Source organism: Charadrius vociferus, unplaced genomic scaffold, assembly GCF_000708025.1.
Source record: "Charadrius vociferus isolate BGI_N301 unplaced genomic scaffold, ASM70802v2 scaffold560, whole genome shotgun sequence".
In the NCBI taxonomy this organism is placed as follows: domain Eukaryota; kingdom Metazoa; phylum Chordata; class Aves; order Charadriiformes; family Charadriidae; genus Charadrius; species Charadrius vociferus.
Window position 1 is genome coordinate 1,254,266 of NW_009646459.1, and position 24,783 is coordinate 1,279,048.

Here is a 24,783-nt window from a genome sequence, read left to right on the forward strand (position 1 = left end):
CTGCTGCTATTTAAACAAAGCTTTGTTTAAAAATTATTAAATGGTTTTCCCACTGCAAACCACAAAGCTTCAAAGTGAGTTTTAATTAGGCTTCTTCAGATGTTGAAACTGTGCAGTATGGCTTGACTCATTTAAGATGGTAACTTGAATAAAAAACTGCTTATCTCTACCCTGGAATTGGTGCTTTATTTTTCCTGTTTAGTAGAGGAAATACATTAGGGGCATTGAGTTTGCCGGACCACTGGCCTCTTGGTACATTTCTCAGAAGTAAGAACACAGCAAGTAAAAATTGAGGGGTTTTGTCTTGGAGAAGAAAGAAAACACCCCAGGGACACACTGCTTTTTTATCATAGAATTGCAAAATATTTAACAGAGCTGAGATAAAAGCTATCAATCACATTTAACATTCCAACTCTTCCTGTTACATGTATCACCTTAAGTGGGAGTTCTTTCAGATCTTCAGTATTAGTTGCTTCTTCCCAGTTATTCATTGCCCTTACAAAACTGGGTTGTGGAAGAGGAAAATCATGCACACCCCATCAGTGCTTCCAGCAGCTCTTGACAGCTCTTACCTTGCTGTCACACTCCATATATAAACTCTCAGCAACACTACTGGGAGAAAAGTCTGCAAAGGTCCCTGGGCTCCAAGTCAGGAGGCAACATAAGATTATGCTTTGAAGGACTTGATCACAATTCAGCTAATTGCTCATTATTCCAGTGGAACGGAACTAACCTGAGCTAAAGTTGTCAGCCATTGGCCGGTGCTTTGAAGGGCAGGTACATGTTTCAGATGACAGGAGAGAAAAAAATCTGATTTCAGTGAATTATTTGCTTACCGTAGCTCTTAATTTCTAATTGAGCAGGTAACTACTCCAGGACGAGTGCCACAATTATTTTAAAAAACCCTATCAATCAACTTATTAGCCAGGTAAGGTGTTTCCTTAGTGACCTGCACAAATCATGACCTGTTTTTTTAGCCAGTCATGCTTTAACAGATGCTAAAAGAAGCCACATGGCAACAGCAGCTGTTTCACCAAAGATTAAAAAAAAATAATTAGCATTGTTCAGAAAAGTTGATGACTCTGAATATTTACCTTTCTGTTATTACAGGTTTCTCTACAAGACCTCTTCCCTGTCCCAGAGGAGCATTTCAGAGAGCTGAGAGCCAGGTCTACGTGCAGGGTGCACTAGGGGTAAGCAGCCTCACGTCATGGAGAACGCACAAGCTGAGGCACTTTATGTCAGGATAGGAGCTTATCTGTTCTCTGTGTACCTCATGTAATACACCTGCAAATTTTGTAGCTGAATCAGTGTGTAAAAAAAAAAAATAAATAATTATATTCTGCACCAGTGACTTGACAGCCTTACTGGCTATGGACTGGGAAGGCAGGTCCTTGCTGACTGCAAGGATTATGTACCATTTGGGACTCTTGATTTGTCCACTAGTGCTCAGCCCCTTCAGCCACTACACCTAATACTGCGCCTTGACTGCCATGAATTTACAGCCCGCCCCACCACACCTCTCTGACTGTGGCACGCCAATCCAGAAAAGAAGAAATACTTTCTAGATAGGAAGCAAGTCTACTGCAAAATAATGTTCTCACAAACCGAGTAGTTTTCCAAGATACAAGTGAAGTTTCTCTACAAATATTAGAACAATAGCATTGCAAGTTTCAAAAAAATTAGTTACCCCTATATCCAAACAATGGAGCAAATTTTACTTTAATTATCTTCAGGCACTGAGAGACATAGTAGCATAGCCAGTTTCTTTTTCTTCGTCAAAATTTGAATCTCAGGAAGAGATAATGTCAAAAGGACACTTACAACACTTAATGCTATTTCAACAAGTTTAAAACATGCAAAGATTTCAAGAGCTACAAGGTGTCTAGCAGCTAACTTTAATCACCACAGTTCCAGTGAAATTGCAGCCCGTAGCAACAGAAGAATAATTTTCATTTCCTAAAGTGTTTTTTAATCTCTCAAGGAAAAGTTTATGCAAATCTCTCCTATCAGAGCCAGTCTCCCACCAGTGGCTTCATTTTAAAAAAAAAAAAACAGAAACCAACCCAAAACCTACCAGCTTTATAAGCTATCACCCATTCAAAAGACAAATTTCTCATGCCCCTTCCATTTGCCAATGCAGTCTTGTTTCCCGTCCAGGCAGCCTTCAGAACTAATGAAAAAGTCTCCCTTCATCACGCTCTCAAATACAGGTGCCTTCACCACTCCTCCTGCAACACTCACCCATTGGGAAAGCCACCGGTTACAGAAATGGGAATTAATTAGCAGGTGAGATGCTGCCCTCTTAGTCCCAGACCTTCTCAATCTGAGACGGGGGGGGCACAAAACTCAGTGCAATCTGTCATACTGTCTCTCTCCCCACTGCTTCCAGGTTACGTCTCCTGACATTCCATGGCCTTGCTTGAAGATGCCTTTCTGGAGAAGGTGCAGTATACACAACTCTGGGGAAATTCACTGAAGCCATGGAAGATGCTCCATGGGATGAACAGGGAGGAAGGGCAGAGTACATGCAGACTGCCACAGAGTAAAGACGGAAGGAAGAAGCATCAGTGGATAAGAAGTGGATGCTTATGGTAAAGCTAAGCATGAAAGATGGACTTGAAGTGGAAAAATAATTGTACCTGGTTTCAGCGTACTGCTTTAGAAGTCATAATTACGTCTTTCCCTCACTGCCCCTACCCCTGTACCACGCACACACAGACTATCAGAAATTACAGGGTGGTGGAGGGAGAGGGCACAAGCCTGTTTGTTAGTCACTTGCTTAGATTCAGGGAGACATTTTTCCGCCATCTTAATTTACTCACTGGTAAAATCATCCAGTGGGGAAAAATTCTGCACAAAATCACTGCTGTGAAAGTATGAGAATTAGCATAAATTATAGATATGTTGCCTGGCTGAGCTGAAATACAAACACTTAAAATAGACACTAGGTTTCGAGGGAGGGGAGACTTCCAGGAGACCAGTCATGCCAGGTGGTCAGTGGCAGAGAAAATGAGGGTATCCAAAAACCTTGTACTGGAGAAGGAAAGAAAGGTCCCTTCTAGTGTTTTACAGAAACAGTAGTTAGGATTAACACCTATAACAACAACCAACCTCTTTATGAATGAACTACAGCTCCCTTCCCATGTGTGCTGCAGTTAGTTACTGTGCACTAGGTCTGAGAAGCATCTCTCTTAATTAACATGCTGTTAAAATTCTTTGGTTTCCTAAGAATTGCTGCTGCCCTCCCTCAAAAAAGTCAGCACGCAGATTCATGGATAATGTCCTTATACATAATTCCGTTTGCTAAATGTATACATACACCTTATTCCTGTGCACTAAGCTCATCAATGCCTAACAGTTTCTCTAATGAGCTATGGCTACTATATACACTTTATGATCTATCCATGGTTGTCACCTTGCTGAAAAGCCAGGAAGAAGGTCTACCAGGATGCACATCCACAATCTGGGCATTTTATGTGCCACGCTATTTGAAGTTACCAACCAGAAACATTTTCTTGGCTCTGAAGTTTGGTGACCTCTGCAGTTATGGGGTATGATAATACACCATTCTTGTGGAGGCAGCAGTCAAAAGCCGTATCGAACAACTCTGCAAATTATTAGTGCCGTGATTTAAATTAAAAGCTGCAGTCATGAAATGCAGACCTTCAGATACAAAGCAGGCTTTCAGTAAAAACTGGTGTCCAGAGTTTTAACACTATCCTTTATAAAGGAAGGTTGTTAATTTGCAAACTGTAATTAAAACACAAACTGTCTGAAAGTTCTTGTTTTGGCTCAGTGACCTTCTCACTTAATGGCAGGACATTATTCTTGCCTTACTGACAGAACCAAAACCAAAACTCCAAAGCGTATGTGTTTTGCACCAGGAGGTGTGAGTTTGCTATCATCCCAGTAAGAAAGGCACTCGGACTCTAAAGTCTCATTTAAAATGCTATTTACTAGAGCTAATGCTATGAAGAAAGAGGATAGTACAGATAAATTTACATCCCTACAGATGCTGTGGACCCCAATTTGTGCAGCATTAAGTGGGCCTATGATTGGGGTACAACAAGTTGCGCAGATCCCACCCATGCAAGGGTTACCCCATTTTGGTCATTTGAGCTATTACAAGATTTTCTTAGAAGAAAACAACTCCATTCATCACTTCCGCTGTCAAACACAAAGGATGTTCACATGAGAACTTCTTGCTGTGCTTCTAAGACAAAGGCAAGGACACACAAGTGGTGTCACCACCAGTACCGAGCTGGGGGCTGCCGGCAGGCTCCTCTCGTATCATCAACCTAAATTTATGCTGTGGCCGAGAGACACCCCTGAAGGCCACACTGCACAGGCAGCACAGAGCAGGGCAGCACAGGCTGGGGCACACTCAGGTTAACTGACACACCGGATCACCGACTCCTGCAGGTACAATGTCCTTCAGGTCAGGATTCCTACCATATGCTCCTGCACTGAACACGTACTTAAATGACAGTCCCAGCAGACACTGTCCATCCCCGCAGGGTATCAGCACCACCTCTCCAGCCTGCAAAGCACCCCAGCTGCTGGAACTGGGGTGGGGTCTGCTCATCCTCCCCGTGTACATACAAACCATTAAAACACTGGCGGTGAGGGCAAGAAACATGTTGTCTGTGAGGACAGCAAATCCATGAGATTTGTATCCGTACCACTAAAGGAAAAGCCAGGCGTAGGTTTATCCACCGAAATGCAAAGAAAGAAGTTTGTAATACAGAAACTGGAATGTAAAGCTTTAACAAGAACAGTAATAAACAGGAGGATGGAGGGTGGCTCGTAGGAAAAAACAGAAAGCAACCTCAGCTTGTCTGCTGCACCATTTACCAAGGACTTCACCATTTTCTCTGATCTATCATTTAAGCAAATAAGGTGAAAAGTTAAGAAATACTTCATTTTTCCATGTCAGCAATATTTGTATTTCATGTTATGAATAGCCACCCAGTGGCTGAAGGCCCATGTTTTGTTTTCTTCTGAATCAGCCATGGCATACGTTTCAATTTCTGTAGTTTCAAAGTACTCACAACAACCTACGAAGGTCAGAAAATCCTAGGAAGCCTCACCTGAAGAAATGCTCCTTTGTTGGCTTTTGCTGGTCGACTTTCAAATACCATCATGTTTTTCATAATCAATCTCTCATTATAAAAGTGTTTTTTAACCTCAGCACAGGCAGTTCCAGGATTTAACCTAAGGACAGATATATTACAATTCTACTTTTTATTTATTCAAATGACACTAGGTCTTTAATAATAAACCATGCTGATGACCTCTGAAGAAAAATAGTGGTTTCAGAAATTACAGTAAGCATAAAGAATTTTTAACAAGGCCTCACTTATGAAAAAAGCATATTTTAAGTTATTCAGACCATGAAATATTATTTCTGTCACATAAAAGGCATCTTGAAATAACATATTTTTGGAAGATGCAAACATGGTGACATTTCACATGGTAAAAACCGGCATGCAACCTTAGATGAGGAATCAGCTTAATTTAGGAGCACTTGTGTCATTTATTACCTGAAAATAATGCTGTTTTAAAAATAATAGCATCGGTTCACATCTGCAGAAACACGTACAGTATTACTCCAGACTAAGTGGCAGAAGTTCAGACACTTTCCAAGCATTCACGCATTCAGTGTTGGCAAGCCAACCTTTAGATCAGTATGACCAAACTCTCAGCCTTGTCTGAGGTATTTTTGTTTTGTATTTTATTGTTGCAAATCTTACAGACATCATTGCTCTGTTAAATAAAGGAATGTAGCACAGTAAATACATCACAACAAAATAGCTGGCCAGAAAACCCCCACCCTACCCCAGCCAAAACAAAACCTCCCATATATTTATATATATATTTATATTTATATAGAGATCATTAAGTGTTTACAAAGAACAATATTGTTACAAATACAATACTATACTTTTCCCAACGCTTTACAATAATTTCTATTCACCCTCTTTACAGAACAATAGTACAACTTCATAGTCTAGGTACTGCGCTAAGTATGTACAAGAGATCTCAAGCACACTGCTGTCTTCAGAAACACATTTCATTTAGAAAACAAGGAAAGCAAGCAAACCTGGAAATCCCCACTGAGTCTCAAATTCAAACAAGATTCCAAACAAATGTGTGGAATTTGCCAATAAAAAGAAAGGGGGGGATGTTTCATCCTTAATGTAAACACTGAAGAGTTAATTAGACTGTATGAAGCAGCAAGGATGAAAAAGAATTCAGGTCTATCACTGATGAAGGAATGTAAACCAACAGTTTGTTCCTTTGAATCTCTTAAAAATTCACATATGTAACCTAACAAACTGCTGCAACAGTCTAGAGAATGGTCAGCTTTCCCTTCCGAGCTCCTTTTTCTTGAAACTCTTGCCCTTTACAAAGTAAAATGGGATTGTTTACAAGACTGTTATCAGAAGTGTGCACGCACTATGGACCTCCCAGTTCAGAAATCTTACACACACACTGTAATTGGAAAACGTGAGATTTTTTGCTAGACTGATCCTGCGAGCATTCACTTGCTTAATGTTAAGCACTGATTTATCATAAACTGTTCAAGCACTCAAGTGCCAGTAACTTCACAGAATCTTGGCTGCAAGATTTTCAGAGAATCACTTGTTTCATCTCTAAATACATTTGCATGTTCAGGTCTTCACCATTTCCCAGTGAAGTGAGTTAAAGACCCCACCACATGAGCTGGACAGAACCACAGAAAGAAGTGAAGCTGAGGGTGTAAACATAGCAGGAACCAGAAGCATGATAAATGTGTCTTCAAGAGTTCACTAAGTTTCCTCAGGCAACTTATGGGAAGGCTGCACTGTATATAATCTTCTAAATTGTACATGGTTATATATCATATTTACATATATTACTATATATATGGAAAGTTCTGGAAAAAAGTTCAAATGATCATAAACCAGATGTCTACAGTTAAACAATATACTCACAATTCATTCACTATCTAGTTGCATCGGTCAGGTAGCAGAGGTAAATACTAACCTGGAATACTAACACTGCCCTCTTGTGCAATCTGCTATTCTGGAGATTTGGATTAAATTATATAACAACAACAACTGCAGTAAAATCAAGTCATCATACATTAATCTCAACACTAAAACATATTCACTTACTACAATAGTTTATGCACCACTTCATTATCCCCTTTAAACATTTATTGCCCACTGAAATACAAAGTTTATTCTCTACCTCTGATCAGCCCACGGATATCCATGGTTTCTGAAAGCCAAAAATGGACCTCTGGCAAGAGTGCTCAATGGCTCTCAGCAGTGTCTGCACCCAGTGTGTGTATGCACGTACACACACACACATCCACTTCCATGAATCTCCGTAGTAATGTCTAGGTATCATTAATGGACTGCAAACAACACTAAAGTTGCACAGTCCGCTCCACAGTAACTGAGAAACAAGTGACTTGTGAGCAACAGCATATTTACAAAGTAGAAGTGGTGTGTGGCTGTGTGTGGTCTGCTCGTGTTTTCGTCTCACTGAGCCTTTCTATCACAGTTAAAACGCAGCAGAAACTGTTTCTTTAAAAGAAATCAACATATTAGCCTGGACTAAATGCATGGTTCAATTTCAGCATAAACACCAGTACACAGTCCTGGTAAAAAGTAACTACAGAGAATGGAAAATTTTCCTCTCACTAGGAAGAAAAGCCACTGCTGCTTTTTTTTTTCCTTTCTAAAAAAAAATAATAATCAACCCATCCCCTTTTTCCCCTTTTGTCTCTAGCATGCAAGTTAGAGGCCAATCAAATCCTAGATTTCGTATATCTCTACAGTTTATCATCTTCATACAAGTGCATATAGTACACGCATATCTCCTTTAAGTGCCATACATATGGAAAAAATCACAAGTTAAATTATATAACAAAATAAATAAGTTTATTCCCACCTCATCCCTTCCACTGTTATCTATATAATGAATTAAAGAGAAAGTCAATAAAATTAGACAGGTCTTTGGACAAAAATACAGGTTAAAACTGGCTCAGAGAACAAAATTACTTATAATAGTCTGCAGATCTCATATTCAAACTTCATAAATAGCAAGCACAATCTTAAAAATGTCTATATACACTGGCACACATGGCTGTGTGCATGAAATTCAGAATTAAGAGCCTAGAAAAAGTGTAGCTATTCAGGATATCCCCTCACTATTTCTCCTGTAGATATTTAAAGATGCTCCCACCCCCCTCCTTTAACCTCTAAAATAGGCAAGGGACTATAAAAGACATGTTGCATTTAAAAACAAAGTAGAAGAAAGCAAAGAGTTAGAAATCTGGGGGCAGAGCAGGGGAGGCAGCTGTAAAAAATGCCTCCCAAATTACTTTGTGGAAGTAATGCAAGTGTAACATGTTTCAGGAAGTCACAGAGTACCTTTTGGGGTCCTACTATCATGAAGAACTGATGACAGAGGGGAATTAAAAGGTGTGTATTTGGACAGTCCATTTTACAACAGCAGCATTTACTGAGACTTCATAAGCAGGTAATTCTTCCTGAGGGCAAAACGACATAAACCTCTAATACTGAGCTCAATGCCTGTGGGAAAATAGGGCAAGAAAAGCAAAGTCACATGCAGGATATCTAAGAGAACACTCTGCACCCTATACTTCTATCTGTTTGGTAAAGACATCTTCCATTCAGCAGCATTTAATTTAGTCAAATTTACTATAATTTGTCAAATTATAGCTACAAAAATAAAACTGATTATGTAGCATGAAGCAGAGTTGATCTTCTTTGTGAATCCTGCTGTGAACAATGCTGCTGTTATTTTCCTGTTTTGCATTGGGAACTGCATGAAGTTTCACTTGTAAAAAGATGCAACCAAAATAGTCCCATAGATATATTTTGCCCCTTCCCAAAATCCAGGAAAATGGTGGGGAGAAGAGGAAAAAGGGAGGGAGAAGAGAGACTGTGTTTGTGTTGCGGGAGAGGGGGGGGAGAGAGAGAGAGAAATGTCTCTGCAGACACAGAAATGCAGCACTAGAAAGACAAGCACTAATGAGGAAAAACATCCTCCATGCACATTGTGACGGTGAGGTGTCGGCTTTAGATGTAAACTGGTTGCTCTTGCGCAGTCAACAGTCTGTACATGGCAGCTGGCATAGTCTTCATATGAATCTAGAGGAAATAAAACAAGTTAATCAATGTTCCTAACATGCATGCTACAACACAGCATTAGTGAAGAAAGTTGCTAAGGTTATACAGGACAGAAGGGAAAGGTAAAACCTGAGAGTTTTCATACCCTTATTGAAGTATTGCTTTATTATTATGGAACAGTATGTTTAGTACCAGTGAACCATCTAAAATTGTGTACACTTCCTATTTTCAGATTAGGGTTCTTCTAAAACATAGGAGAACTATGGATAAATAATAAAAGAAATGGTATGTTGGCTTGCTCACACTTTGACTTTCCAGATTTGAATAGCAACAGACTAATAGAGGTAGAATCACAAAATTATCAAATAGTTTGAGTTGGAAGGGATCTTTGAAGATCATCTAGTCTAACCCTCCTCCTGCAGGCAGAGACATCTTTCACTAGATCAAGTGGCTCAAAGCCCCCGTCCAACCTGACTTTGAGCACTTCCAGGGATGGGACATCCACAACTGCCCTGGCAATCCTGTTCTAGTGAGTCACCACTCTCATCGTAAAAAATGTCTTACTTATGCACAATCTAAATCTACCTTCTTTCAGTTTAAAACCACTGTCCCTTGTCCTGTCACTGCAGGCCCTGGTAAAAAGTCTCTCTCCGTCTTTCTTTCTTTTTAGGGCATGTAGTGACAGGATGAGGGGGAATGGATATAAACTGGAAGAGGGCAGGTTTAGATTAAACATTAGGAAGAAGTTTTTCACTTCAAGGGTGGTGAGGTACTGGAACAGGCTGCCCAGAGAGGTTGCTGAGGCCCCATCCCTGGAGGTGTTCAAGGCCAGGCTGGACGTGGCCTTGGGCAACCTGGTCTAGTGGGAGGTATCCCTGCCCATGGCAGGGGGTTTGGAACTCAATGATCTTCAAGGTCCTTTCCAACCTAAACCATTCTATGATTCTTAAGAACCCCCTTTATACATTGAAAGGCTGCAATAAGGTCTCCCTGGTGCCGTCTCTTCTTCAGGCTGAACAACCCCAACTCTCTCAGCCTTTCTCTGTAGGAGAAGTGTTCCAACCCTCTGATATTTTTCATGGCCCTCCTCTGGACCTGCTCCAACAGGTCCATGTCGTTCTTATGTTGAAGGCTCCAGAGCTGGATGCAGTACTCCAGGTGGGGTCTCACCAGAGTCGAGTAGAGGGGGAGAATCACCTCCCTCAACCTGCTGCCACAGTTCTTTTGATGCAGCCCAGGATACAATTAGCTTGCTGTGCTGCAAGCACAAGTTGCTGGCTCCTGTCCAGCTTTTCATCCATCAGTACACCCAAGTCCTTCTCCACAGGGCTGCTCTCAATCCATTCATCCCCTAGTCTGTACTAATACCGGGGATTGCCCAGACCCAGGTGCAAGACCCTGCACTTGGCCTTGTTGAACATCGTGTGGGTCACATGGGCTCTCCTTTCAAGCCTGTCAAGGTCCCTCTAATGGCATCCCTTTCGTGAAGCTTATCAAGTGCACCACTGAGCTTGGTGTCATCTGCAAACTTGCTTAAGGTGCACTCAATCTCACTGTCTATGTCATTGATGAAGATACTAATAGGTACTGGTCCCAGTATGGTCCCTTGAGGGACACAACTTGTTACTCGCTTTATTTGTTACTTTTAATGGCGATGAACTATGTCATACAGCCTAGACACATTGCCTGCTCTTACCTCACCAACAGCATTTGAAAGAATGTGAACAATCTTCTCATGGGGTGTTGCTACAACACTCTGTCCATTGATTTCAATGATCCGATGGCCGACACGCACACCTCCTCGCTCTGCTATGCCTCCTCTCATAAGGCTACAGATCTGTAAGGGAAAGGACAAATTTATCAGGGCCTGGCTAAGGAACAGAGGCTTTACATTATTCATTTTTGCCTATAAACTGTAAATCAGCATTTAAACAGAGAGGCTTGCAACAAATTCTAAAATGTAATCCATCACTGAATCAAAGTTAAATTTGTTAGTGACAAATAACTGCTGGATATTCTCTTCCAAGAGCAGAACAAAGTGTCAGCAAAGGCTGTTTGTGTTGTATCTCTCATGTCCTACTGCTTGGAAATTTAAGAGCGAAAGAAGGGCCACAGTTTAACAATGTTCAGGATGCAGATGCCTTACAACAGACAGGTTAAGGACAGTCTTTTACTTTTGAGATCATGCAATGGCTTGGTTAGAGACATGAATGATGCAGACTGAAAACAGCCTCTGCTACACATTTTTGTCTCTCTGACCTAAAACAGCTTTTCAGTTCCTCTGGCTGACTCTGAAGTTGTCAAGTAAGTAAAGTCAAAGAAAAAAAAAATAACTCTGATTAACTCAAGCTTTTCTATCTCATCACGTGCAAAGTCCTGCTTGCTGTAAGGGAGAAAATGGCAGCTTCCGTCTTCCCACACTGAAACTTACCCACAAATGGATAAAAAGTTTGAGGTCTATTAAAGCTTAACTAGAGAGTGTGGAAACTACTTACAATCCCATTCTGCACACTGAAGCCCAACTGATATCTGAGGTCCGGTCTCCTGATCAAGACTGTGGTTACCGGAGGACACCTCACTATGTTCAGTTTAACTCGGGCCTGGTTTTTCAAACCCTGCGAAAAGAAATCACCATGAAAAATGCTGGCAAAGATAAGAGTGAAACATTTAACATAAGCATTGCGGGGGTGGGGGGTGGGTGGGTGGGGTTCAGAAAGTGTTAAAATCTTGACATGGGAACAGCCCTGAATGAACAGCTCTTTGCATTGCAACAGAATCTGATCACTGAATGCCACACACAGAATCCACACATGGATGCCACATATCAGAATATTTAGTGAAACGAGTGATAAAATACCATTTTTTTCTTGCCAAGAAGCTGACACTGTTGTTTTAAGAAAACCAGCTTCCTGCTGGCAATTTCTTCATTTGATAGCACAAATCATATATAAAAAGAATAGTAAACAGGTCTGTGCAGCTCACCAAAAAAAGCCAATGACTGTGGATACGAGATAAAATTTTAAATAAGTAGCTAAGGTAGCCACAAATACGTGGCTTCCCTAATAAGATATATTCATTTCTGTCAAGCAAACGGCAGGTCCTGCTCATATCATGCTTGTATAAGCAGTGCTCCTAATTTCCGTTCCTCCTACCTTCAAAACAAGTTATGTCACATTTATCATGAACTCCTTGCTACCAGAAGAAATTGAAGGAGGAAAATTTATTTCTACTGTCAGGGTGGTAAAACACTGGAACAGATTACCCAGAGAGGTTATAGAGTGTCCAACCCTGGAGTTATTTAAACCCCAGTGGGCACAGTGCTAAGTGCTCTACTTTGAACCAAGCTGTTGTAGACCAGCTTCAGCGGTGACTGCCAGCCTCAGAGACTCTGTGATTGTATGTCTTCCTGAAAACTCAAACGTAAAAATGTAGATAACTGCAATCTAACCCCTTGAACAACTTCAAGTATTCAGAGCTCTTGGAGACTACGATATTTTTCCTGAAATGCTTCATTCACACAAAGGATTAGCCATAAATAAATACATAGATAAAATCCACATAAAAAAAGAAAAGCTTTATAAAGAACACAGCAACTTCCACCTTACTTACTACAACACCTACCAATTCCATACCTACTTCTGAATTCCTTTTATGTGCAAAATTGAAATCTAAGTCCCACTGCAACTAACAGGTGTCTGAGACTGACTTCAAAAGGTTAATTCTGAAAAATAATTTCTACTATAGCTAAGGTAACACACTGAAGTCTCTACATCCAGTTTTCTGCTGCTGATTCCGTTCAGCTAAACTCCAGATTCAGCAGTGACTTGAATAACTAGACTGGCGTCCTGCCAAGGTGAACTGCCTTAGAGTCTATTTTCTTGTCAGTGCCTTAAACTGGATGCAGCCACCACACAGGAAACAGCTGCCCTCACTTCCATGCAGTGCTGAGCTCAGCTTGGCGAGTACTGAAAGTGGCTCTAGGAGAATGGGTGTGTGAGCAGAAAATTACAAAGCACGTGGCTGCGGGAACTGCCTCTACTCCATTCTCAGCAGAAAGAAGGTCTGAACGCCATCTCTTCCATGGCTATGGACTCCTCCACTCCAGTGAGGAGTCAGCAGCACACCACACACACTCAAGGGCCACTCATCTTCTATATGCAGGTCTTCACAACAACACATGTAGTAGAAGACAGAGACTAATCAACTGTGGGTACGATGTTTACTCAAAAGTCTGAGCGGCTTCTGCCTCAGCCTTCTAAATCCAGGAGGGTAGGAGTCATGAAGAGTACTGGAGATGGTAATTTCTGTGAGGAATTTAGGTGTGTAACTTCAGTCATCCGAATTCACTCGTGTTACATGCCCCCAACAGACTTGACATCATTGCACTTCTACTTCCCTGACAAACGTGCAAGTTATTTGTATGTATCCCTTGAAAAAAAAGTAATGTGGTAAAATTTTCTAATTTTACAGAAAGCACATGCATTTCAAAAGTATCTAATTTCCAGTATTACGCAGACTGGTAATATATGCCGATCAGAAACAAAACAATTGCATCATTTCACCAACTTATTTGCTTATGTAGTCCCTGAGTGCGCTTCTGATAGCAGCCAGCACCAGATGCTTGTGAAAAGGATACATATAGCATAATACAATTGGGGAATAACCACCAAATATGGAAAGCTTCTCCTGAGCTCTGTCAGTTTGCAATTGGTTTATGGTCAATTAGTAGGAGAGATCACATCTATAATACTGAAATTATCTTATTTGAAGTGCTTGCAAGACATTCTTCTTATCTACATAATATTATCATCTTTTCATAGGAGTCCTTAAAGCATGCTAAAGAAATCTGAAATCCTGAGATATTTCTGCCACATTTAAATGCGTGCTTAGATCATTCAGTGGTATATATACTTGCTACGAGAAGTGCCATATGAACAGCTCCAGATGTATTGGTTATGAATATCTGCAAACATACCGACTGTCTTCTCTTTAGAAAGACAAAATAAATGACTAGCAGTTCCTATGGCAACAGCAGTAAGTATCAGTGAGGAAGAGAAAGGTCTGCAGAAGCTGGAAACAGCAAAGCTGGTTGTTTCTGTTTTGAGAAAGTACAGATGAGCATAACAAAACTCCACCAGAAAAGGCTGAGATTTAGAGAAGCGTAACTATCACAGTTTAGAAATAAAACTGATGTGGGATAGGAAACAAGTATGGCTACATGAAAAGCCTAAATTTGCAGGGAGTTGGCACAAAGATATTTAATACGATTTTTTTCTCCTTCCTTCACAAATTTAAGACTGTTTTTGCCATGTTTTTAGTATGCTACACTTCCAGGCTATCATTTCTAGTCACTGAATCTAAAATGGCTGGTTCAGTGACTTAGATATTTATTACTCATCAGAACGCAGCATTACCATTTTTGGAAACCAGAATGGGAAGTCTTTATAGCAGACATCTTAGTTAAAGTATTAAGAAACTAATCCATGGCCAAAAAATAAAAATTTACTTAATAATTATTTTTTTGTACTTTGTAAATTTACTCTTTGCGATTTAAAAAAATACAAAATGCAAAAAAAAATAATAATTACATAATACAACTTGTTACCAGAAAGTTGCCTAAATAAATAAGTTAAGTTTAATAGTCACATTCCTAGAAATCAGAGAAGTATTTCTGTATAGTACACTACCAGCATTACATTACGTGTCTACACGTTATGATCTGCAGGAGCTCTGTGGGACTATTTTGATAAATAACAAAAGTCCATATAGCTTCATCTCAGACATTCCCTAATGACGCATCTTTCTGGCTCTTGAAACTCTGATGTTTAAATACCTATTCCCTTGTATGATACAGCTATCCCAAACACTGTTCAGTTCCACTTGACCCGCATGCTTTTTGCAGTCACATGCTTTTCTGATAACTAGAAGAAAGGTCTTCTAATTAAAATACCACATTTAACCAACCGAAGAGAAGCATCACACTTTCAAATAACTCCGGCAAAGTTTCTACAGAGGATAAGCATGTATTTAATTCAAAGTTTTAAAGTTTTAAAAAGAGTTATAAACAACAACAAAAAACAAACAAAAAAGCATCAGCTTTGTTTCAGCCAGATACTAGGAGGCATTTGAACAGCTGATATGGCCTAGGACAATATAAGCCACCTGTGCCTCTTTTTGTCACATAAAATTTTAAGTGTCTTCAGATGCATATCTGGTAATATCTTCCTTCTCAACAAAACATTCTCTTGTGAAGTGGAGTTCTGCAGAGTCCTTGTCTATACAAGTAAATGGCACAGCTCACTTTCTGGGAGTCAGAAAATTTGTGTAGCATAATTCCCACTGCAGTTTTAAAATCATGAAATGGAAAGTGGTATACAAACACTTGGCAAGACCTTACTTGAGAGTTCTATACTTTCTTCTCTCCTATTATGCAATCCTTTTAAAATGTCTAACTTCCAGAAACATTCTCCATACCTTTATAATGCTCTGACACGTCGAGAGTGGTAAACCAACCAAACTGGTCCCATTGATCGACATGATCTGATCCCCTATGTTCAGCTTTCCAGACTTCTCTGCTGGTCCGCCGTGCATCATGTTGGCTATGATAACTGTAGGCAAAATAGATCCCCATCCAGACTCCACAATCACTACGCCTAGGATTTCTCCCTTTTGTTTTTCAATGTAAACCTGTATCATAAGAAAAAGTGTTTCAAACAAAAGCTGCTTCACACCTTTGGAATTGACAAACACCCCCCGCCCCAAACATTCATATAACCAACAAACACATACCCTTCCTTATTTGCAACTTGTGTTTCTAATTCAACAGCAAAACAAAACGGTACACATTTTACTACGTTTCATTTGTATTGAAACATGAAATAATCAACACTACATAATATAGATTTTGCTTAGTGTGAAACACCCTCATGACTTATTTCTGCATGCGAGCAGAGGAAACTGGAGTGGAAGAAACCCTGGTGCGATGTGCTTTGGTGGGCAAAGCTAAACAGGAAGCGATTGCAAGAGTTTATGATAGTGGATTGGAAAACCACTACCTGTGTGTTGCAGTGGTGCACTGGTTCATCTTTATTAACCAAGCTGCAAAGCCTTTCAGCAAATCCGATCCTTTAAAATCTGGAATCAGCCACCTTCACAAACACCTGTGCCTCTATAAATTTAACATTGTTTGGTGTAACCTGTTAAATTGTACATACAATTTACAATGTATGCACATACAATGTCAAACGTCTGAAAATTGGTAAAAAACCACAAAGAGATGGTACTTCATTTCAGTGCTGATAAATTTTGGGTTCACTGTCTTGCCTTTGAAACAGAACTGATGAAAGGGTGTCCTACTTGGGAGGATATTCTAGGCTCATGGAGGTTATCTATAGGAAATATTAATGCTTTTCTGATTTCTGCCAGCATGGGCCTGCAACTGGTACAGAGCAGCTTAATGCTGTTATGGAAAAAAAAAAACCAAAAACCAAGAGACATACATCTTTGCAGTTTTCAGATTTGGAGAAGTGAATCAGGTCATCATTGTACATGTCCTGGGTATTAAGCAAGTCACTATATTCCTTCTGGCTAAGGTCTTCTGGGTTGATTCCGTTCGCCCTCAGAAATTCCTGGTAGGCCACGCTAAATGCTTGACCTATGGACTGTGCAATCAGCTGTGCCTGTAGCAATTAGCAGAGAAGAGAAAAGAAAAAGTGAAACATTCTCATGGTCTTGTGCAGTAACACTTTCTATGTTACAATTACACTGTAAAATGGATCATCAAGTCAAGCTGACCAACCTACAAGTCAAGTTACTGGAATCCAGTTTAAAAAATATATTTGTACGCTAAAAATGAATTTAAAAGACCCACAAAATGTCAACATCTCTGCCATGAATCCAGCTTGGTAAGCAATTATAAATGAGAAATATAAATAAAGCCATCCTTTCACAGGTAAGAACTGCCAATATAAATGTAAAGGTATACCCGCTGCAGTGACTGTAGCTTGCACCTACAATTCTTCCTACACATGCAGCTCCCAGGTGGCTCTGCCTTCTAGTAGAGCCAATGCCATTCTCTGACAAGCCAGCAGTGAAAATGACAATGTCTGCTAGAAAACACACAACCACATTCAAGAGGATATTTCCTCCTTTTCTCACCCTTCTTTAAAACCATCACCGGCTGTTCCTACCTCAGTCTCAGATGAAAATGGAAAAGGGCAACAGCTAGTGACCGGATCCAGCCACTGAAGTAACTGGAAATGGTCACACACATCTCCTTCTCCACCCTGCTACCTCTTTCAACTTCTCTCCCCTACATTTCTTGTTTCCCTCCCTCCAACTCCTGTGACTGCCAGTTCTCTGCCCCTTTCCTTCTCAGCCCGTCCTTTGTGTGCACCCTCTTACACCTTCAGCTTCCCATAGCCTTATATGCACCTAAGGCCACCAAATACACCACTCGCTACACGGCATTGCTCTCACCATGAGCAGTTCTACAGCTGCAGCAGTGCGAGAGAAATCGGGCACGAGACAGACACAGGGAAAGCCCTGTGTCATGCAAGGCGGGGGATGCAGCTGCAAACAGCAGACCAGAGGGATGCCTCCCTTTGAGGGCATGATCACGGTTAGTATGAGACAGGTAACAGACTGGAGAGGAGAGCAGCACAGCATGCTGCAGAGGACTGCTGTGCATAACCAGAGCGATATGCGCAGTAAGCACTGTGCGGCGCACAGGAGTTGGCCATGATGTGTATTGAGACAGTCCCTTGGAGCACAATGCTGGCTGTGGCGAAGGGATAGAGTAGATGAGGAGAGCTTCACAGCTGACAACATTGGCCCGAGGGAGTGCTAGTGATGAATGAATACCGCTGAGGTGTATTTTTATACAGCCTAGGAGATACATTTAAAGTCCAGTTTAGTCCCTAATAAAGGCAAGGTTCCCAACCCTGAAATAAAAGTTGATCACATCTTAAAGCAGCTCAAGCTAGCACTAAACCTGTTAATGAGAATAGCATGATTGCCGCTGCTGAAAAGGCCAATATCTACACTGGCAGTATTTTGCCAATGCTCAGATCAACCCAGTTTTGACAGCAAGAAAAAGACAGCAAGAAAATGGGAAAACTACACCTCCATAGCTCAGTAACCTAGGTGAGGAGACACACGCAGACTTTACATACGTACACATGTATCTTTTCTCCAAGAAGAGATCAAGCCCTATTTAGACACCCAGCATTTGGACACATCACTAGGGTTCAGCTTATTTGAAGATCCAGCTCTAAATACAGTTGAAAATGTGGTGCTGTCCTCCTTAGATAAGCACTCTTCCAAGGAGAAACACATTCTGGCCAACACTTGCATGAGGGCTTACAGTTTCTGAGTCAGTTACTGGGTAAATTCTACTAAGTACTCAGCTGTCCCAGAAGAAGAAAAGGCGACAATGAGTTTTACAGATTAGTTTAGTAATATAAACAGGCTGTACTAGTGCACTGGATGTACCATATCTTTGAAGCTGCCATCTCCTTGCCTCTAACAGGTACTACAATGTTTCCTTTCTAACTCTTTCATAGTCAGTTGGGTATTTGAGATAAATTTTGCAGGCTACTTGTGAACTATACCATGGACTAAGGAAAGCTGATAAAATTTACTGCAATTTCTCAGCATATTTTCACATCACTAAGCAATGCTTTTACTGGATCTACAGGCACGTACTTTCCAAGCCAATATCTAGTGGCATAATGAGGATCACATCTGACGCAAATATGGGCTGATTCAAACCAACGACTGAAAGTAATGTCAGTGATCCCCAAAAGGAAGCACAGATTCCAGCTACCCAAAATATTAATAGCAGCCTGGGAACCAGATCCAGGAAATCTGGATCATAGTCAGACCACACGTGCTGAAGGAAAAAAGGCGCCAGCCTCTGGCATCTGACAGTTTGATTTTTTCCTTTTCAGCCGGCCAGGAAGACAGCTGGCAGTGTCCAAACTTGTGACTAGAAATACAGGAACAGCAGCCTCAAAGTGGGCAGCGTATCAAGTGATATTAAGACAAAAAAAAACATTGGCTATTCTCTTTATTTTCCCATCAGTTTCTTGAAAGGCTCTGCAATAGTGGCTTACGTATTATTTTGGGAAAAAAAAACAGTCCACAATTTTTTATGTTCTCTGTCAAAATTTTGGTAAAGGATTACTTATGTCAGTGCTCTTGTCCTTACTCTTTAACCTCAGCAGTGGGTCATACACGTACATTCATCTGCAACCAGATAATTTATCCCCACATGGGTTTAGAACAGATTCATCATGACATAAAATCAGCTGCTTACTGAAGAAAACCTTCCCATCTCAACATCGTTGCTGGTACACTGTAAAGTGGAAGGTATATGAGGATTTTATAAGAAACTGATATTTTCACCTTACATCTCTTAAGCTGCTATTTGGAGGGCTTAGAACTGAGATTTACTTTTTCCAAATTATGAGGGATAACTTGATTATGATCCTGGCAACTATATATCTAGCCACTTCAGTCTGTTATGTTTGATTTTATTTTTCAGTTTCTGAGCTTTAAAAGCGCATAAAGTCAGCAAGTTATGCACACTGATTGTGAAGACAGGATGTCAAGTCCTACATAAGGTAACTCAGTAACCTGCACCATAGACTAAAATTTACTCAGCTGTGTCTATTCAGCATACTTTGTGATTGCTGGAATCACCAACTTTCTTTGCTGGCTTTTTGATGTACTCCCCAACCTAAATCTCCTCCTCCTCAAAAAGAAGACAAAATCACCTTTCTTACATGTATCAGTGATCCTTGATGCAATACTTGGGATTAGAATTTCCCTAGGAAAACAAGCATTTCTGATAGACTTTCACTCTAACATGCAGAATCTGAGCTGGTATTTGTAAGATGTGGCAACCGGACCCTCTCTTATTGTTACTGGAAGGCATTGAAGGAGCTTAAAAATGGGAAGCATTTCTATAAACATCAATTTTGTGAGTAAAATGTCAGGTCCAAACATGCAAACAGAAGGCAAGTTCCTCTGCTTAGATGACATATTTGGTTGCAATTAATGAACAAGTAGGACCACTTGCTATGGACTTCAAGCCTGCCAAAACGTGCTTACATTTCCATCCCTAGAAAATTACAAGACAGAGTAATTCCTTACATCCTCCGACTCAAAGACGTGGCAAATCATTTTGTACTGCCTCTTTCCGTCTTGGGAAGGGTGAGATGCTTCCACATTATCCTGGGAGTTAGACCGTGGCATTCGCCTACGAGCCATCAAAACAACTATGTTTCCTATATCTGCAATGTAAGAAATGGTCCTCAGGGGATGATCCATCATGGTTTCCTGGGGAATACAAAAACCAACATGAGCAGCTGTTTCAACGAAGTTCTTATTGCACACGTAGTATTATGAAAACAACAAAGGGCAATATAAGACCTTTGTGAAATGAAATCTGTAATATCTGTTATGCATGAAGGGAGGCGCCAATAGAAAACAAGAGCTTCACTTTCCAAAAGTAAAGCAAAGAGCAAGTTTTGCAAATTAAAGTTGTGTTTTCTGTGGAAAAGCACATAAGGAACTCAATATCAGAACCTGAATATGCTGGGCATGTATGTGCAAAGGGCTATGAACTTCAAATTATCACCACCAACCATTTTGGGCTACTCTGGGCACAATCAATACTTGATGCATCACAGCTCGTAGGAAATCAGCTGACTGCAATTAGCTTAACTGCAAATTCTAATCCTTTCTACAGTCAGACACACCAGAGTAACTGCAGTATGACACAGTTCTTGAGCATGGATTTCTTACTAGGAAATCCTGGAGGGAAATACAAAGAGCCAGCACTTTTTGAAGAACAGATTTTGGCAGGTAGGTCAAAGTCTATTTCAGTAGCCTACTACCACAATACTGACAAAAGTATCTTTGTCTATACCTGTGTGTCTGCATTCAGTACTTTTATTCTCTGTGTAGAAATGAAGAGGTCCACTTCAGTCATGGGTTGCGATTCACCTTCTGGAGCCTGCAAATAAATGGATTAGAGTCAAATGAGCACACTAGGTAATATACTTACAAGTGATGTTAGCTCACGAACAGGGGTGCACTAAGACACAGTCACCAGAACAGCAATGCAAGATAGGGTATTAGACTGCAGAAGCTAAAGATAAACACAAAGATATGGAAACTATATACACATATGTGAAAGTGAATTGGATATTATTTGAAAAATTGTTAACCCCATAAGAGCTTCCCTGATACTTTTCTTGATTCAGTAAAATTATACCTGACTGCAACATAAACTATATGAAGAATTCATGAAAAACTAAATGATTCTCCCATTTTCTCCACACTATGAATCCCACTTTAAAGTAGGTTTTTCACACAAGCCATAGAAAGGCCTAACAGTATCTCTTGCCTGAGGAATTTCTATAGGGGCTAACAGTGACTACCAAGACCAACAGAAAAACCTGTACCATGGGTGGGTACAGTTTAAGCAATTCATAATGCGGTTCTGGTAAGAAGACTTTCACAGACAGACAACATACTATTCAAGCACTAACCCACTTTAGAAGTCATATTTTGTTAACAGAAAGCAAACGCGTGTAATTTTAAAAAAATTAGATTTGTTAAAAGATACTTAAAAACTCCATAAACAAAACCTATTACTAAGATGAGTCAATCTCAGCATATTACTGTGTGTATGTACATAATTTTTTTTCTTTTTTGCATCCAGCAATTTGACACATCTGTGAATTAAACAAAGCACTTTTATAGAAAGATAAAATAAAAGACTTACTTTTTATCTATCATTTTACAGAATTAAAACCTCTGCCACGTCAGCCCTGATTCTTTAGTAACCATTTTGGGTACTGCCTGTAACCATTTGATAAATCCAATCTTTACTCTATTTCTAACATGAAATGGCTAATGACAAGCAACAAAAAAAGCCAATCAGGCAACTGACTTCTGAGAAATGTCAACTTGTATGGTAGCTCAGAAATAAATCTTAAAAAAAAAACTTGCTGGATGCAGAAAATAAAAGCACAAATTAAAAAAGAAAGGCAAAAAACCCTCCCAGAAAACAAAAGAACAGGCATAACATCAAGCTGATGGAGTTTGTACTGCACCTTCTTCCTGCTTTTGGCTAATTTCTGGGCCATCTGCTTAGCATGGAACAAACAGAGACAGGAGAAGAGTTAGAAAAGAACTTACAGAGACTCCAAGTCAAGCAGGAATCTGCATGCTAATGCCAGGGCTCACAGACTATTAGCTGTTCTAAATTAATCCCTGCTCAGATTAATTTCCTCTTTTTCTTTTTGGCTTAAAAAGAAATATTAAAATTTCATGTTTAGCACAATTACTTTAAAAAATGAAAAGAAACTGCACCAAGAGTCAGGAAGAATACAAAAAGATTAAAATTTTTTTCTTCATTTAAAATGTTCCTTATAACAAGTATGGGGGTTTTGTGGGTTTTTTACTTTTTTTTTTTTTAAGGGATCAAAACAGACCTTCCCCTGATTTACAGCATTGTAAACCATCAGGTTACTTCTTTTGAAGCAACACCTGTGTAAAAGGTGAGAGAAGAATCATGACCATTATTATTCCAGCTTTTTTAGATCTAAAGAATTTAGATTCAGGTTTTCTAATGCTCTCAAACTTAAACAGTCTTCAAAAAATAGCCTCCCTAAAATTATGCTACTTTTCCCTGGAAAAAACAAAATTACTGAAGGTAACTTCCACTTCCATTTTCTCCTCCTTCTGTGCAAATATATTCATATCAATGTTAGCATTACATATCTGGACAACAGGTTTTCCTGTGACACCTGCACAAAGACACGTCCGTACTATGAGTTTTTTTCAAGAAGGCAGTGGAGCATGTACTTCAGTTCCACAAACACAGGAAAACAGGTCTCTTGTCACTAAGTAGTTTAATTGATTTTCACCCAAAGATATATCAATTAATTGCAACAAACTGATTCCTTATGTGCTACTACTGTGACAACAATAACAACACAAATAAGCATCAGTCTTGCAATCATTAATTCAAACGACAGTGAACTGAACGTACAGACCTGCTTACTGAAGAAATGCAATACTCACCAGGCTGGCAGATATCCTTTTACTTCCAACAGTAACAGCCTCTTATCTAATCAAATTAACAGGTGTTCTTGCTGTGGGAAGGAGGCTTACTATTACAGGCTTCATAGAGATTCATGGCTAACTACTTTATGAAGAAAAAACAGGAGGCCTGAATCACAAGCTGCATCAAAAGTTTTATGCTGCTGCTCACAACTTACATCTGTCAAGTTTCATCTAAACAAATCTGAAAGCAGCTACTGAATCTTTAGACCGTGCTGCTTATTTACAAATAGAAACACTCTCACATCAACTTTCAGTCACCTTTTTCAAACTAAGAAATACTTCATAGCCTGGTGATCGCAAACTATTGCAAAAGCAATTAGAACTGCCTCATGCTGCACGCTCTTCATTACATTAATATTAATTTACATTGGTACTCAGAAATAACATACTCATCAACAGCTGCCTGCCATACACTGGGCAAGGGGGAGACACTCATGAGATAAAGCATTTAAAGTGCTTTCCAAAATCAAGCTCCCCTTCAGACAATTCCCCACCCTTCCCAAACTTCACAGAGTGATGGACCTCACAAAAGAAGAAAAGCACAGGCCAAAAAGAAGAAAAAGGGGGAAAAAAAATCCTTGAGCTAGAGGTTTACAATGCAGAATCAAAGATTCTTTAAAATACACTATCATTCAATTTACTGAAAATTCTACTCCTGCAATGGAAGAATCTGGTTTTACTGGTATTTTAATTTTTTGAAGAATGACTTGCAAATATTTCATAAAACTAAGGCAATGATATGGAACAACCAATTTTAACACGTGATTTAACACTGCACAGAAATGTCATAAAAGAAGTTATGGTCCATGAAAAAAGAACAAATTATTACAATTCTATGCAAGACACTTTATCAGACAAATCCTCTTTATCAAATTATTTTGATAATCTAGATCAAAGGATTCTTTCTATATTCTTAGAAAAAAAACAGAAACTACCTAATCTAAACAAAATATTACTATTTTGTAAATATACAGACTCCAGGCTTTTCATTTAAGGTAAATGAAATGTAACTACGTAGCTAGTACACATTCTAGTATACATTTAACATTTCCGAAACTATAAATTGTTAAAAATTAGCAAGCTTCCACTTTTGCTACAGCGATGTCTGAAATGTACTCAATCCATCTAACCTCTACAAAAAATACTGCAACTCAGTGAACACCTAGATGACACCGAAGAAACAAAATGTGCAGAGTACTAAATAACTTCCACATATGGGTTCTATCTTAATTACATTCAGTAATTAAAACAGTTGTTATCTAAACATGTTCAAACCTGTCACACAGCTTAAGTCTGCTGATGAAAAATAAGAATGAAAGTTAATTGTTAGTTCACATTTGAAATCCACAGATCAGCTGTGAATTGTAACCATGAACACCAACTTTTTTACTATTACAAGTATTATGGATCCACTCCAAGTAAAATGAGAAAAGATATTTCTTTCTATGGTATCTGAAGAAATGAGACTGCAGTCTGAAAGTGGTGAAAT

General features: G+C 39.6%; 1 protein-coding gene across 1 annotated transcript in view; it reads right to left on the reverse strand.

Moving 5' to 3' along the window:
- Positions 1 to 9,101: 9,101 nt before the first annotated feature.
- Positions 9,102 to 24,783, reverse strand: part of APBA1 (amyloid beta (A4) precursor protein-binding, family A, member 1) — a 37,550-nt gene continuing 21,868 nt past the window's right edge. Inside the window, 8 exon segments of the mRNA XM_009882725.1 lie at positions 9,102 to 9,173; positions 10,849 to 10,989; positions 11,648 to 11,767; positions 15,627 to 15,839; positions 16,652 to 16,831; positions 20,310 to 20,495; positions 21,088 to 21,174; positions 22,280 to 22,315. Coding sequence (XP_009881027.1) covers positions 9,102 to 9,173; positions 10,849 to 10,989; positions 11,648 to 11,767; positions 15,627 to 15,839; positions 16,652 to 16,831; positions 20,310 to 20,495; positions 21,088 to 21,174; positions 22,280 to 22,315 — 1,035 coding nt within the window.